At 42.6% G+C, this 18,101-nt stretch overlaps 1 protein-coding gene across 1 annotated transcript in view; it reads left to right on the top strand.

Moving 5' to 3' along the window:
• Positions 1-16,698, top strand: part of LOC311232229 (inactive rhomboid protein 2-like) — a 142,733-nt gene extending 126,035 nt beyond the window's left edge. Inside the window, exons 18-19 of the mRNA XM_084318958.1 lie at positions 2,663-2,816; positions 13,824-16,698. Coding sequence (XP_084175084.1) covers positions 2,663-2,816; positions 13,824-14,255 — 586 coding nt within the window. The 3' untranslated portion in view covers positions 14,256-16,698. The remainder of the gene's footprint in view (positions 1-2,662; positions 2,817-13,823) is intronic.
• Positions 16,699-18,101: the final 1,403 nt, after the last annotated feature.

The raw sequence follows: 18,101 nt of genomic DNA, 5'->3' as shown, positions 1-18,101 counted from the left end.
AAATTTCCGGGGAAAATAACAAACAGGGTGACTGACACCATTGTGATCCTCCTGTAATAACACTCCTCCAGCTCCCACCCAGCTGGCATCCACCTCCAGCTGGAATGGCAGGGAGAAATCTGGAGCAGAGAGAACAGGGGAACTGCATAAGAGAGCTTTAACACCTTCAAATGCATTTTGATCAGCTGTCCAAATGAATGGTTTGGACGGGCTACACAGGCTAGTGAGAGAAGTGACGACAGAAGAAAAATGTCGGCAAAAACCACGGTAATACCCAGCCATCCCAAGGAATCTACGCAATTCCCGCCTAGTAGTAGGCACTGGAAAAGTTGTGATTGCAGATATTTTTGCATCCACCGGACGCACTTGTCCTTGTCCTACCTGCTTACCAAGATAGGTAACCGTAGCCTTGCCGAACTCACACTTGGCAAGGTTAAGGGTCAGGGAGGCTTCAGCTAAGCAGTCAAAGACAGTTTGTAAGGTTGTCATGCCAGTTGGTCGAATAGACAACCAGGTCATCGAGATAGGCATTACAATTTGGAACACCAGCCAGGACTAGGTTCACCAGTCGCTGGAAAGTGGCCGGGGCATTACGCATTCCAAAAGGCATCACAGTATATTGCAAAAAATTGTCAGGAGTAACAAACGCAGAGATTTCCGAGGCACGGGGGGTCAAAGGGACCTGCCAGTAACCCTTTAACAAATCTAGTTTGCTAACATAGGTGTCAGATCCAAGGTTGTCAATACAATCTTCCATGCGGGGCAGTGGGAATGAATCAGGCACGGTGACAGCATTTACCTTTCGGAAATCAGTACAAAATCTAGGAGTTCCATCCGATTTGGGAGCCAACAAGCAAGGTGAACTCCAGGGACTGCAACTTGGCTTGGCTAAACCATGTTTCAACAAATAGTTAATCTCCTGTTGCATCATGGCTCTCTTGGTGATGTTAACACGGTATGCATGTTGCTTGATAGGCACAGCATTGTTAACATTAATATCATGGGCCAATACAGAAGTACAGGAGGGAACATCACCAAACAGAGCCATGTAGGCCTGAATCAAAGTTGTGATGTCCTCTCGCTGCTCCTCAGGTAAGTGTGCCAAGTGAGTGGGCAGGTTCAATAACATCTCAGTGTTGGACAATCTAGCACACTGATGTTCTGCATTGCACAACTCTAAGCCATCTACATCCTCACCACTAACGTTAGGAGAGTCTGGAACTATAGGAGTTGAGGCAACAGCAGAGACGGCCAGTCCTGCTGTCTGGTCTGAGGTCTTCACCTGCAGACTATCTCTGGAGAAATATGGTTTAAGCATATTGATGTGGCAAACAAGAGAGTGACGTTTACGATCAGGGGTGCAAACTACATAGTCGGTATCACTTATTTTCTTGTCTATTGCATACGGTCCGGAAAAACGAGCGGAAAGAGCAGAGCCAAGGATAGGTAACAGGACTAGAACCTTATCACCTGGCTGGAAAGATTGAGAAACAGCTTTCTCGTCATAGTGCCGCTTCATAGTTCTCTGGGATGCAGTCGCTCTCGAAACTTGCTAACAAAATCAAGAACATTAGTGGGTGTGCTGGCACCCTTTGACATGAACCGTTCTTTAAGAACTTTCAGAGGTCCTCTAACAGTGTGCCAGAAAACGAGCTCAGCAGGACTGAAACCAAGAGACTCCTGCATGGTCTCTCGTGCAGCAAATAGAACAAGGGGGACACCCTCATCCCAATCTTTCTCTGTGTCTAAGCAATACTTACGCAACATGGACTTTAATGTCTGATGCCAACATTCTAGAGCCCCCTGAGTTTCAGGGTGGTAGGCACTGGACACTATATGTCAGATACCCAGGGACTGTAACACTTGCTCAAACAACCTAGACAGAAAGTTGGTGCCTTGGATTAAAAAAACAATCCGTTTCGACAATGTTGACTGCAAACAAGTCATTGATAAGCGACAGGCAGATTAGACACATAGCCATAATTTAAGACAGAGATTATGCGTTCACAACGCTATCATTGAAGTGGGTGGTGGCATTTAACCATGCTTCACCATGTTAATGGCCGGTACTGAAAGTGTTAATGCATGACACGCGCACAGACCATGCAGCGTAAGCCCTCGCTTGTCGTTTTTGCCACAGTATGAGAGACACTACTGTCGAACTATCTAACAATAATTAACTCATTTACAAGTTGAATTTAAGTTTGCAAATAAGGGAACAGAGCAATGACATTTCAAAGCAGTCAAAAAAGCAATATTTCGATTTTTTTCAATTTTCTGAAGTGCAAGAAATTTCCGCATTTTCTGACGCTTGTATCTCACCGCACTAAGTCGGGGTTGGTGACGCCGAGTCATAATTGAGGTCACCCTTATTTTCAATGTCGTCGAGACTTTTCAGACATTTCAATGCACACATTTCTACAATATAACAATAATATATATTAATAACTATCTATATAGTATAAAATGAATATGGGCCGTCCAATAAAAGTTTTTTATAGGTTCTTTATCTGAAGGGCTCATTTGTTGTCCTCTGACTGATACTAATCCTGTGCGTGTGCGTGTCCCTATCTATCTGTGAGTGCATGTCCATACCCGGTGTGTCCTTAACTGTATGCGTGTGTGTGTGTGTGTTTCCATGTGTGTGTATGTGTGTGTGCAGGCTGTTACACTGTCTGGTGTCAGTGGTGTTTCAGATGACCATCCTAAGGGACCTGGAGAAGCTGGCAGGCTGGGTCCGCATCTCCATCATCTACGTCCTCAGTGGGATCACAGGAAACCTGGCCTCTGCACTCTTCCTGCCCTACACGGCTGAGGTACACACACACACACACACACACACACACACACACACACACACACACACACACACACACACACACACACACACACACACACAAGGGGGTACATACTTAAAGGTAATGGGCATGCACAAGGTCCTTGAAGTGCTTAAAAAAAAGTCAAGGCCTGGAATTGAAAACAGCCAATTTTTTAACAAGGTACTTAAAAAGTCCTTGGAATTCAAATCAACCATTCACATTGAAAGTTTTGTTCATCCATGATGTGAATTGGATCCTTTTAAATGCCCTTTTAAAATGAAAAATAGTGCTTGTAAAAGTACTTGAAAGTCATTGAATTTCATTTTGCAATGTCTGGTAACCCTGGCATGAACACAAGCAAATCACTGTACATGCTTGCATGTGACACATACACACACACACACATCCATGCATACTTGCACGTGAGCACTAACGTCACGGTGACCAATTGCAGCCACTCTTATTGTCTGGGACCAAATACGGCCACGCCCCACTCCCAGCAAAAAGTGGGAATCTCTAGAATGGGTTTGGGGCGGCGCTGTATACGGAAGTAGCTCTCAAGGTGACGATTAGACAACACTTTTTTGTTGTCAGTAGATGGCAGCATTGGTTTAAAATTAAAGGCTGAAAATGTTGAGAACTACAACACTGCATTTCCCAAGAGCGTTAGCACAGGTCGCAGGTCACTGGGATGTGTCTATATTCTCCGACGTGATCTGAACAGCGTTAAACTAATACTGCGACCTCGGTATAGCGACCGTGAATGGCCAACTAATTATCTTAACAAAAGTGCGCTGGTAGCGTTACATATGTTGTCTAAAGGGGGACATATGGTACAATTTAAGATTCTAATGATAATCGGCATATAAAGGACAAGATAAAGCATCGTTAATTTGTAAGAAACCTCAATGAAAACGGCGCAGGGTGCTATTGTTATGAAAATGTGATCGAATCCTATAAAAATGTGGACGCATTTGGCCTATGTTCCGTTAAGTTTCTCAGTAGAGAGGGGCTTGAGGAATGCTAGTCAAAGTACCAAATTAAAATGGTAAAGAATATATTGTGAAGCACATTCTTGCAAACTGGTTGGTTGACTGACTGACCTATTACCCATGACCTCTTGCAATAGGTTTTCAGTGTAAGGAGAAGTTGTTGGGTAGGAATCAGGAAATGGTCTCTTTCTCTGGCTGGTCAGCTGCTTAGCTCAGCTCCTTAGTGTGAGCATAAACTATTCCATTTACACAATTACACATATCATCATATTCACATCATAGCTATGACCGTATACAGATAAGACTTTTCTAGTGGATGAACGTTAATAAGTTCAACAGTCTGACTTATTTAATCACTTTAAAAAAGGTCAGCCTACAAATACATTATTAAACAGGACATATATCTTTTCAACAATTTTATACGACTTCCTTGAATCTGTGGAACAAGAAACTGGTCTAAATATAATCTTAATTGTTTTATTTCCCAGCACCTCTTCATTCCCTTACATTGAACATGTTGTTTTTGGTGGGTGTAGCAACACACCACATTTTAAATTCATTATTTCCTTCCCTGCCTGGCTACCCTACACCCAAAAACGTTTACAAACTGGGCAGTACATTAGGATGGCTCCTAGAAAAGCTAATTGAATCATTAAAGCTCATTAATTGTTTGTGTCCTTGGTATGACAAAGGGCAATAATTATTTAGTTCAAGTTTCAAGTTTCAGTTTCTTTATTAGTTGTCTTTATTAGTTGTGTCTAAAGTGGGTAAAGTGGGTGCTACAGTGTGTTGTTTATTTAAAGTGAGTGTGTGCATGTGGATGTGTGTGTTGTGGGTGTATTTAATGGTCTGTTATTGTTCATTGTTCATTGAGCATCCTGATGGCCTGGGTCCAGGAGTTCAAAACTTTTAATCCCTATCTGATTGGATCAGATTTGGATTTTGGGTAGTTGAAAACAGGATTAGGATCACTTTGATATCTGATCAGATCAGGAAATCAAATCCAAGCTTTAATCTGGATCAAATCTTCAAAACGGGTAGTTCAAACCGACAACACAGGAAAAAACTGGATTATCTTGATCCCACCAGAGGGGTGGATTTCCAGTGGATTACCAGAGCAAAAGGTACTATACAATTTATTAAAAAATATGTTTCAATATAAATAAGATGGCAAAGTTTGTTAACTGAAATAATACACCATTTTTAGCCTTCATGGCAAATCAATTAAATTTAAAAAATGTTGTTCACATTTGTGGTGGCCTATTTTGTTTTCAACGAAATGTTGATGACATAAATGTTTATGCTCATAAAAGTATCACAACAAAGACTGTCAATCACAAATGTAATTTAGATTAAAGAAACATTTTCTTCAACAAAAAAAAAGTCCATCTGTCATCACCTTCAGCAAACTGAAACCTCACTTAGAATTCAGCTCCTCAAAGCACGCCTGGATGATTAGATGCCTTTGAATGAATGTGTTTTTGTTGTTACCCTAGTGGGAGTATTCTTTTTAATGACAATTTCGTTATGATTTTATGTCCTTTATGTATTTAACAATATAATTAGACATTATAGATGTCTCTGCAATGTGGTCTCTTGTCTTCCTTGTATTCTTTTTCATATCCACTAGATGGAGATCAGTAGGATTAAAGCACTGATATTCAGGATCTAGTCAATAAACTGTCAATGTGTGTGGTCCATGTCAAGTCCTCGGATATGTTTCGTTTGCAGAGATCAGGCCCACCACTACTGTGTCGTCAGCAAATTTGACTAGACACAACCCATGTTCCATAACATGTCCCCTTTAATGAAATTTGTTAAATTCAAGTGTCATTTGATTTCTCTATGAAGCTACAATATCTAAATCTTCAACCACAACAACCACCCCACCTAATTCGATTACATCTCCCACACAAGTTGACCTCAATAGCTCCTATCCGACACCTGCGTAACGTGACATTAGGTGGCTCTGCCAGCATTATGTCTCGTGATGCGAGAGACAGAAACCTCACCACACTGCTAACCGCAGGACAGACCGGCTGGCAGGCTTCCACACACCAGGAATAGCCATGGAAAAACGCATGTGAGGAACCACACAGGCTGGCAAGCCACTTACAGAGGCAGTTTGAGTGGATTATCCCTTTACTGTCCACCTGTGGTATGGTAATGGGGACTACAGTTGGGATTGGAATGTCGATGGTATTTCAAAGTCAAGTCCATGTTTATTTGTCACATACACATTACTATGTACAATGGCAGTGAAATGCTTCTTTTGCAAACCCACTCCCAGATTGTGTTGCATCAAAGAATAACTCCTTAATAAACTCCGTAAAACCCAATAAACGATAGTTAGTAAAGGGAAGTAAAAAGGGAAAAAACCTTGCAAAGTAAAGATCCCTTAGGATAAACATTTTAACTGGATCCATCACCGCCTGGTATGGAAACTTCTCTGCCCTCGACCGCAAAGTGCTACAGAGAGTCGTGCGAACAGCCCAGAACAGCGGTTCTCAGCAGGGGTGCCACGGCACCCTAGGGTGCCGCAGAGAGCTGCCAGGGGTGCCTTGAGATTTAAAAAAAAATATATATATATTATATATATATATATATTTTTCTTTAATATTCTTTTTGGATTACAGAAAATTATCACTAACGTGCTATCTGTTGCAGCTGCACTGTTTTCCATGAAAATATCATATTTGGATAAGTTTGACCATTTCTCAAAATCTGAAAATCATTATGAAACTTAGTGTTAATAAAACACAGAAAAGGATCACCAAGTTACTCTGGATAAAAAAAAAACCTTTACAGACAACATTGAGACAAAGCTTCCTGACACATCTCCATCCAAACTCTTGGAAGAACTCATTGAAATCTCATCTGATACCACCTGGAGAGCTAGTTTCAGAGTCTGGTGCTGAGTACCAAGTATCTCATGATGCAGCAGTTAACACATCCTGCGCCAAAAACGTCGTACAACGTGTTTCAAGTTCATGCTAATTCTGCCAATCCACGGCGTACGACGTTATTGAGATCATATAAAAAATATTCGCCATGTTATTCATATGTCCCTCACGGAGCCTGGTCTGATGCAGTGTGAGCCGGCACAACTCTGCAACGCTTCAATACTGCCCCCTGGTGGATGATCGGTGAGTTGCCAAACCGGAAATGGCCGGGTCGATCTCGGTGCGTCTCCGAAATGCGTCCGGCCACTCGCATATTGTTGCGGGGCTGTAGACACACGTCCGTGTGTAGCGATCGCTACCATAACGCAATAATCTATACGATTTGGCCGTGTATTATGATTATACAAACCGGAAATGGATTTAGGCGATCGCCGTCAAATAAGTGGGATCTTTTTCCTCCAGTCTCATCATCGAACGGTAACAGGACGCTGACGTTACTTTCAGCCTGTTTGTTTATTATTATCCATGCAAACTGCTCTGATCAATATATCACCCATACTACATAAAGCATTTAACGACGATCACGGAATTATAAATGACCCCCCCCCCCCTCCGTTCATCCGCGCATGACAGGGTTAGAAATTAACATTTTTTTTCAAGGGCTTTTTTTGCCCCCCTTAATTGATTTTCGGGGGCTTTTTTTTGTATTTCGGGGGCACTGAATTTTTATGATAAACGGTAGGGGTGGGACGGTTCACAAAATGGACGGTTTGGTTCATATCACGAATTTGGGGTCACGGTTTTCAGTTCGATATACGTTAATTTTTATTAAAAAAAATGTAACACTCAAATCTAAAAGTCAAGATAGACTGCGCTCACAAATTATAACACTGGGTGCTGAAATCCCGTCGAGTATAATAGAAAAAGAAAGCAATACGCTTGGACCAGCACTCACAGATTTTGGTATATTTAATGGCAGCCTGAAACAAACATGTTTCGGAACATAATCGTTCCGAAACATGTTTGTTTCAGGCTGCCATTAAATATACCAAAATCTGTGAGTGCTGGTCCAAGCGTATTGCTTTCTTTTTCTATAACACTCAAATCTAAACATGTTTCTCATTTATTAAAAATAAAATAAAAGGTTTACAGTGTTTACAGCCTTAAATAATGTTTGGCACACAAAGACCGAACTGACTGAAAAATATAGGCTACATTTGTCAAAGTATTAATTTAGTGCAAACAAACAATATGCTCAGCCAGCACTAGACTTTCCTTTCTTTAATTAATATAAACACACAAAAACAATGTCAACCATGTTTAAATTCCCTGCTTGTCAGTTCTTAATGGAAAGATTCGTTTTCTGCTTGAAATTATTGTGTTTCTGTCTACATATATTTAGACTAACATTATTTAAATATTGAGTGCAACTGTGGTGGATTACGTAATTCGGTGAGTTGGAACTATCTATGGGTTGGCGCCGGGTCCCCACGGACATTTTAGCGTGTGGCACCGCCACCTTCAGCTCCGGTCACGTTAGGAGCAGTTCATAACGTCAACAAGCAGCGCGAAAGCGGCAATAGTCCCGGTTGGAGTTAGTAAAACACAGTTGTATGTTAGCCTTCTTGGATGTTGAATAAACGCCTATCATTGTCTTTAAACACCCCGCCTCTCAGACTCCCATTTCCTCCTCTGCTACAGTAGCTAGTAGCTACGGTGTTAGCTGTTGTTGTGAAGGGCTAGCTAGCTAACAGCTACAAACATTGTACAAACTGCTAACGCTATGGCAAGATGTGTGTAGGCCTATGTAATGTTAATGGCTATGTTTTTAAAGTCGTAATGAAGATTGATTTATATTGTGCGTGCCATTTTTACACAAACTGACTAGCACCTGGCTGCTGCTGCAGCCAGTGCAGAACACCGGCTCCGCCAAATGATTTTTTTTATTTGCGCGTCATCTGAACCGTATACGATACACAGACGCTCCATTACCGGATAAATATATATATATAATTAGTAAACTGTCGGGGGCATTAAGTGCCCCCCTTAACTGATTTTCGAGGGCATTTTATCCATTTTCAAGGGCATTATGCCCCAAGCCCCCGTTAATTTCGAACCCTGGCGCATGATCAGTCATAACGTTTAGGATCATGTACACATCAGTTGTACACATGTACACAGGATCACCGCACAGGGGCTCAGCCCTTTGGAAGACAAGGTGAGAGCCATAAAGGAGGCTCCAAGCCCAAAGAGTGTCCATGAACTAATATGGTTTTTGGGCATGGTGAATTATTATCGCAAGTTTCTGCCGGATTTATCAAATGTTTTGGCCCCGCTGTACAAGCTACTGCACATTGACACTAAGTGGGAGTGGAGTGGAGAGCAGCAGAGAGCTTTTAAGGAAGTGAAAGAGCTGCTCCAGTCGGCAAAGCTGCTTGTTCACTACGACCCAGACAAAGAGATCATCGTCTCGAGTGACGCCTCGCTTTATGGAGTCGGAGCAGTGCTCTCACACATCATGGAGGATGGAGATGAGAAGCCTGTTGTTTTTGCTTCACATACCCTAACAGCAGCGAAAAGGGGGTACTCTGTTAGATAAAGAAGGTCTAACTGTTGTGTTTGCTGTGAAGCGTTTCCATCAATACCTATACGGACGGGCATTCATTAACACAACGGACCATAAACCTCTGAGTTTGTTCAGTGAGACAAAATGCATCCCACCGCTGGCTTCAGCCAGGATACAGCGTTGGGCTCTCACACTCTCAGCCTACCAGTACACTATAGAGTTCAAAGCGGGCAAGGATAACGCAAATGCTGACGCACTGAGTCGACTGCCATTACCACAGACACCCGCCGCTACATATGTGCCTCCAGAGACTGTATTTCTATTGGAGAGGCTAGCAGAGACGCCTATAAAAGCGGCACAGATTAAACAGTGGACAGAGAGGGACTGATTGATTGATTGATTGATTGAAAAGTTTATTAACAGATTGCAGAATGGGTACAGTACAGTACAGCTCGATACATACAATTGTTAAGAGGATGCAGACCTGAGAAAGACTTTCGTCTTGTTTCCATCAGGGTCCCCCATTTTCAATTCATCATATGACACACATGACATACAGATAGACAGTACTGCTACATCTATACATTTATGACATACCAGATTTTCAAATACAGTACTGTTTGTGATACTAAAAAAATCCAGAAGAAGAGTGTATATACATTTGACATAGAAACTGTGCATTGGGGGAGGTTGGGTAGGTGGGGTGGGGCTGTACATTGGAGGTGGGGGGGGGGACACTGTACATTGGAATACTGACATACATTTGACATGGAAACTGTACATTGGAGGAGGTTGGGTAGGTGGGGTGGGGTTGGGTGGGGCTGTACATTGGAATACTGACAAAGCCATGCTTGGTCTTTATTGTACAACTGGGTTAGGACATTTGTAGGGGCCAGTTTTGAATTGCAGTCTCCCGTAGGTGTTCTTTGAGAGTGTTTTTGAAGGTGGGTAGTGATTTACATTCCTTTACAGCTTTAGGTAGGGCGTTCCACATTGTTGTGGCATAATTGCGAAACGTGTTTAGTCCCTTGTTTGAGCCGAATCTGGGTTTTACATGATTTGTGGAGCTCCCTCTGGTGTTGTGATCGTGGTATTCACTGACCTTTGGGAAGTATTTTGACATGTACATGGGTACCTTGGTCGTGTAGTGTATCTTGTAGACCAGGCCCATTGCAAGTTGCTGTACTCTGTTGTCTACTCTAAGCCATCCTAGGTTGGCAAAGTGTGCAGGGGTGAGGTGGGTTCTAGGAGTCAGGTCAAGCAGTAGTCTGACTAGTTTGTTTTGAGATGTTTGTAATTTGGTTTTTAGTGCCTTTGAGGTGCTTTGGTACCATGAGGTGCAAGCATAGTCGTAGTACCCTTGAATGAGTGCTCCTGCCAGAGTCTTCAGGGTATTCTTGTTTACCAGGGAGGAGATCCGGTACAAGAATCGAGTTCGTTGATTGACTTTTTTTATTACATTGGATGCCATTTTGTCACAGGAAAGATTAGCCTCTAGGATGGAACCCAGGTAGGTAATTTCATCTTTCCTTGTGACAATATTGTCACCCACTGTAACTGAGAAGCCGTCTGTTTTGCTGAGTTTGTTATTTGAACCGAAGAGAATGGACTCTGTTTTGCCCATGTGTAATGATAGTTTGTTGTCGGCGAGCCATATGCAGATTTTGCCTAGTTCCGAGCTGAGGGTTTTTTCAACCTGTAACTTGTTCTTGTCAGAGACCAGCAGGGCTGAGTCGTCCGCAAACAGGAACAAGTTGCAGTCACAAGCTGACGACATGTCATTTGCATAAATTAGGAACAGTAGTGGTCCTAGTATGCTTCCTTGTGGAACACCACAGTTCACTGTGAGGGGGGGGGATAGGGTACCGTTTACCTCCACCATCTGTTCTCTCCCCTCCAGGTAGGATTGTATCCAGCTCACTGATAAACTATCAAAACCAATTGCTTTTAGCTTGTCAATCAGAATGGTGTGACTGACAGTGTCGAAGGCCTTTTGTAGGTCTAGCATGACCATGCCGCAGTATTTGCCCGCGTCCACCTCTTGCTTGATGTGGTCGTTCAAATAGAGAAGGCATGTGTCAGTGGAGTGGGATGTTCTGAAGCCAGATTGGAATTCGTAGATTAGATTTTTATCCGTAAGGTACTTTTCGACCTGTTCGTATACTATTTTTTCCATGACTTTCGAGATGGATGTAAGGATAGAAACAGGGCGGTAGTTGCCTGTCTCGAGTCAAGACCTTCCTTTTGCAAGGTTGGCCCAGTGTTGTGGAGGGAGAGGAACTGAAGCCGTATGCTAAACGCAGAACAGAACTGAGCCTGCAGGACGGCTGCATCTTCTGGGGGTCAAGGGTCATCGTACCGCCCCCAGGACGGTCACAAGTTGTGGAGGAGATACATGAGACTCATCCTGGATGAAAAGCCTAGCGAGATCATACGTCTGGTGGCCAAGAATGGACGATGATCTGGAGAGCAAGGTAAAATCATGCACACAGTGTCAGACTAATCAGAACAATCCACCGCCTGCTCGGTTGCACCCATGGGAGTGGCCAGACCACCCCTGGTCTAGGCTGCATGTCGACTTTGCAGGACCCTTTATGGGACAGATGTTTCTGATCATGGTAGACGCACACTCAAAATGGATAGAAGCCCATATCATGAACAATATCACAGCCCCCACAACCATAGACCAACTCAGACAAGTGTTCGCAGTCCATGGGTTGCCAGACACCCTGGTCTCTGATAATGGCCCAACATTCACCAGTGAGCTATTCAGTGAATTTATGTAATCACATTAGGGCAGCGCCGTTCCACCCAGCCTCAACTGGTTTGGCTGAGCGGGCTGTTCAGACAGTGAAATAGGGGTTAAAGAGGATGACAGGAGACTCTCTAAACACTAGACTTTCACGTTTCCTGTTTACCTATCGCCTCAAACGACAACGGCGCGCACGCCAGCAGAGATGCTGATGGGGCATAGGCCCAAGGCAAGATTGGACTTGCTGCGTCCAGACATGAAGGCGAAAGTGCAGAGGAAGCAGGAGAAGCAGAAGGAGCATCATGATCAGCACGCAAAAGAGAGACAATTAGAACCTGAGGACAAGGTCTATGTGAGGAACTTCAGTACTATCAACAAGCAACAGTGGCTGCCTGGCGTTATTCTGAAACAGAGTGGCCCAGTCTCCTATGTCATTCAAATGACTGATGGACGTGTTTTCCGTAGACACCAGGACCATGTACGCCTGCGCCACGACACAGTTTCAGAGATGGATCGCACCACGGTGGATACCCGGGTGGAACAGACTATGGGAGAATTTTGTTCGCCAGTGTCTGTGTCCCCAGGAGAAGTTGGACTTCCCCACACTGACACTCGGACCCCTCTCATGCTCTCAACACCAGAGCCACCAAAACCTCAGTCACCAGCAGTATTGCGCAGGTCACTGCATGATCGCAAACCTCCAGACAGACTGAACATTTAACGAGACAGTTATGAGAGTAATGGCTGTTGGTAATATGTTTTTCAAGTGCCTTATTTGGTAAGCTGTTGCTAAGTAATTTTTTGGTATATATATATATATATATATATATATATATATATATATATATATATATTATTTTTTTTGGAAAGTGTACAAGGGTAAGACACTACCGTTATTATTTTTGTATTGCATGGACATTTGGTAATGTTGAAATTTAAAGGGGGAGGGGTGTTATAATGTCAGACTTATATATACCTAGGATTAATATTGAGATGCAATATCTATGTTTTCCCACTAGAGAGAGTTATCGCTTAAGGGATATTATTTTGTGGACTACAGAGTGACTACAGATATATACGTGAGGTATTTCCGTATCCGGTACCTGAGTTATTACCTGTATGACTAACGTGCGCTGAGTGTAAGACGCACCTGTTTATTGTATAACCTTCCATGCAGCATAGGCATAGCCTTATTAATTTTTTGTGTGGCGTCGCCGTCGTGTACAACGATACTTACGTTTTTTAGGTGATTTGACAAAGTTGTTGTAGAGTTGTGATATGCCATTTTCTTCTGGCATATCTGGCACTCTACTTTTTGGGCATTGTCTTTGCATATTTTAAAGTGTAACCACACGTCTGATGACTTCTTCGTTGACATGTCTGCTGCACATGTCCTTGTTGTTTTCAACACAGATAATCTCCACGTGCTTGTTGTAGAGAGGTGGAGTCGAGGCGCCGCTTACTTTTGTTTCATTGGAATGGAGGCGCAAGATTTTGGAGGCACATTTTTTTTTTTTTTTTTTTTTTTTTACTTCGATTATTTTTTTATGTTCGAAGCTTGTGCCATCGAACGAAGCTTCGAAGCTTCGAAGTATTTAAGACAGCCCTAGTGTCGTGTGGCTTATTTATTAATAGAGGTTACCACAGGCCTAGGTCATGAATGCCAGCCCCCTCCCTCTCTCTTTTTCCTTTCTATGTCCTCAATTGGTTTTAGTTTTCTCTAGAATGTTTGAGTAGTTCATGACCTCTGAGCGTTCACGTCTCTCCGTCTCCCTCTTTCTCTCTCTCTAGGTCGGTCCGGCGGGCTCTCAGTTTGGCCTGCTCGCCTGCCTGTTTGTGGAGCTATTCCAGAGTTGGCAGATCCTGGAGACGCCGTGGAAGGCCTTCCTCAAGCTGGTGGGCATCCTGCTCTTCCTCTTCATGTGCGGCCTGCTCCCGTGGATCGATAACATCGCCCACATCTTCGGCTTCCTCAGCGGCCTGCTGCTCTCCTTCGCCTTCCTCCCCTACATCACCTTCGGTACCTTCGACAAGTACCGCAAACGCATCCTCATCGGGCTATCCCTGCTGGTCTACGTAGGACTTTTCTCCTCGCTTATCGTCTGGTTCTACATATATCCCATCAACTGGCACTGGTTGGAGCGCCTCACTTGTCTGCCCTTCACCAGCACGTTCTGTGAGAAGTATGACATAGACCATGATATTGAACATGTGGTGACCTAGGACCTTCTTAGTGCCATACTGGCTGGTTACTAATCTTAAGATGGCCATGTAGCCATGTGCTAACGATGCACCAACATCTTTTTGCTGGCACCTATAGGCCGATGATTTCCAAAGTCAAGTCAATGGCATCTTCCATGTGGACCATATTATGGGACCATTATGCACGCTAGTGGAGCATGATCTTAAAAATATTACTCAAACATTTAAAAGAACAAGAGCAGATCCATGTGAATGGAATGGAAATGTACCGGTCCAGGGTCAGCCCATTGATATGCTTACCTCAATAAAACTTCACTCTGCCTTTACTGAGGTCAGTTACTAAATGTACTAACAGGGCATTAGAGCCAGAGGACAAGAGGAGGTGCTCTGGGAACAAACCCAAAGAAAACACAAGACACTGGAAGGATTTTAAGGAAAAAGGAACTTCGGAATGAGTGCATGTTATGATATATTGACTGAAGGAACTCGAAGGCAAAAGCCTCAACTCAAGACCTTGCTGCTTCTAGTCTAAAATGCCTCCGATTGTCTTGGAAACTCAGATCAAAATGTCTCTTTTTTTACGTTTGTGTTGTATGAACATCCAGCAGGGGACATGAAGGGTTAAGTGGATCACAAAGATCGATGCCATGGAAGCGAATATATGACCATGCCCTCCATAATCTGACGATTTCATCTACGACAGATGCCTCCTGTTTGATTCATTTTTATTTGTTTTTCTACACCACTGTATGTATTTGGTTTAACACTACAGAAACACTATTGTCATTCTGCTCTGTTTTTGAATAGTGATATATCACCTGTCCGTGTCAGCATTTCAACATTTCTAAGAGCTACAAAGTAAATTAAACCCATTCTCAATGTTATATTCAGGTTTTTATATTCACGGTTTAATTGAGTTTGTATGTCAATATTTGTTGGGGAGCAGTTTATTGTGCTGAAAGTGCGATGCAATTGTAAGTATTGGCTGCTCAGCAGTAACAAAGAAGACGTGTCTAAAAGAACAATTGGGTATTTTGATCCAAAACCACGAGTTGCCTTACAATAATAACTGGTATTTCACAAAAACAATTAACGCTTGTGATCAGCTCACAGACTGTCATACCAAAGCTGGTTCACAAGCTGCCTATAGTATAATAATTTTTTTCCCCCCCACAGATGTAAGAAAATATTGAACATAAATTGTGTGTCTGCTCCAAAGATGAGTTATAGTTTTAAGCACTACTTCTAACATTTGCATTGACCATATTTATTACATATCATTTTTGTGTGCCTAAAAACCACTTATTCGATGTACGTCTCTGGTATGACAAACTAAATGCAACAGAATCAAGGTATGCCATGATTACTTAATATACAACATAATATCTACAGAAGGTATGCCAGGATTAGTTCACTAAAGAAGCACTTATTAAAATATTGAACATTTAGTTCTGTATGGTGTTTGACTTAGCAGAAGGGATCCATCAGCGTACTGTCTGACTTGTTGAATGGTCATTGATTCACAGGACACCGTAATTGACCTTTTAACAGAGCCTTATATGGGAAATATATAGCAAGCTCTGCCATCCCGTTCCCTCCTCCCGTTTACACTTGGTTTTGCTCTATTTTGCATGCGAGAGTGGATGCAGACTATTTTGAACCAATTAAGCGGCCTGCCATCCCTGGAAAATGCAGGGTGCTGAAATGTGCTTCTGATCAAAACTATGTGACATAAGACATCTGTTTTAAAAATGCATTTTGACGCACCAATTTGTTCTTTAGTCTTTATATTGGCATGACGTTGGGCCACAGCCTAACCACTGGGAACCCCCTCCTGGATAGCAGACTGCTGTTGGAGGGATGGATTACTTGATGTACTCTGAAAGGGGCTTAATTTTCATTTCCTCGCTGCTGTTGTGGATGACTCAAGTGTGTCAAAAAGGGGTTGGATAGGAGTTGACTTGAGTCCTATCATCAGAATCTGAATAAAATAACATGAATATTTTATTTCAGTTAGTCATCTGAAAACCTATTCCAGTAATTTGGGGAATCCATCATCCATGGTTGGAATGATAACGGTAATAACCACTTATTTGTAGGAATTCACGGTGCCTTTTAAAAATGTATGAGCTTACGAGTGTCTTTGAACCACAGCAGCCTGCTTGTGAGTGTTATTTTTGTGAGGCGATTATATCCTTGCATCTGGACCAAATTAGTTATTTATTGAAATGAAAAAGGAAAGGTTTTGAGTGAATTTGGGGCTGTAGCCAAGGTACTGATCTGTAGTGCTTTAGTTTTATATACTGTATGAAATATTTGTATATAAAAGCAATTGACCCATCTCAAACTCTGCCCTCTTTACAACTCTTGCTTTCACACAACAGTTGTGATTGGAGGATCAACCAAAAAAGGGCGGAGTTTGAGGTGGGTCCATTGCAATTTTCTTTATAATAAATATGTCTATTAATAACACCGTCTGCGTGTCTGTGTCAGCATGCCTGCCTGCAAATGCATGTGACACCTTTTCATTTATTTGTTTGGGGTATATTTTGTTTATTGAGACTGTTGGATGGGTGAAAGAGGATTCTGGGGGATTCGATCCTAGGCCAGCAGGAGGGAACCTACCTGAGGTAGTTCTAGAGGGGGTCTTGACCACTACACCATCTCCGGGCACACAGTGCAGTTATCATTTTCTGCTTCTATACAAGATACGATTTCTTTTTAATTAATTTTTTTGTTCATGTTCATACTTGTCATAGTGTTATTGAAAATGTGAACCAACTTATCTTAATTCCCTGCTGCTTGCTAAAGTTTCAAGTTTCTTTAATAGTTGTCATACAGAAGTACAGAATACTTTCATACAAAATGCTTCTTACTGTTACGCTCCAGAGACTGCTAGACAAGATAGTATCAAATAACATAGTATAGCATGTAATTTAGAAGTAGAAAATGAGGTCACAGTGTTCAGTATAGACATATGTACAATGTTCGATGCAGAATAGACGTAACTGAGTTACCATATAATATACAATACTATGCAGTGTACTAATGTACAGTACTATATAGTGCAAAGCAGAAATGGGATGAGGTACAATTTAGGTACAATTTACAGTAAAGTGTACGAGTTGTAGTGCAATCCTTCATCAATAAATATAAAGTGTGGGGAGTGGGTGCTACAGTGTGTTTGTTTAAAGTGGGTGTGTGCTATAAAGTGTGTGGGGTGGGTGCTACAGTGTGTTTGTTTAAAGTGAGTGTGCGTGTGGATGTGTGTGCTATGTGCGTTTGATGGTTGTTGTTGTGTAGTGTTCATTGTTCATTTAGCAGCCTGATGGCCTGGGGATAGAAGCTTCTTCTGAGTCTTTCTGTGCTCGCCTTGAGACTCCGGTATCGCTTGCCTGACTGCAGCAGTTCAAAGAGGCAGTTGTTCGGGTGACTGGAGTCTTAATAATGATTCTCTTAGCCTTGCCCCTGCAACGCTTGTTGTAAATGTGGGGAGCCCCCCTCTAATTGTGCGTTCGGCTGAACGTGTCACTCTTTGTAGTCTGCTTCGGTCTTGTGCAGTGCTATTCCCAAACCAGGAGGTGATGTTGCCAGTCAGGATGCTCTCTATTGTACATGAGTAGAAGTTCTTAAGGATCTTCTGACTGACTTGGAACTTCCTTAGGCGCCTGAGAAAGTAGAGGCGTTGTCGTGCCTTCTTCACAACACTGTCAATGTGTGTGGTCCATGTCAAGTCCTCGGATATGTAGGCTCCGAGGTACTTAAAGCTGTTGACTCTCAACCGGTGCCCCGTCGATGCTGAGGGGGCTGTAGTCCTTGACCCCCGACCTCCTGAAGTCCACAATCATCTCCTTTGTTTTGCTGACG

The sequence above is a fragment of the Notolepis coatsorum genome (genome assembly GCF_963971535.1).
Source record: "Notolepis coatsorum genome assembly, chromosome: 7".
Classification (NCBI taxonomy): Eukaryota; Metazoa; Chordata; class Actinopteri; order Aulopiformes; family Paralepididae; genus Notolepis; species Notolepis coatsorum.
Note: the sequence above shows the minus strand (reverse complement) of the source record. Positions and strands in the feature narration are given on the sequence as shown.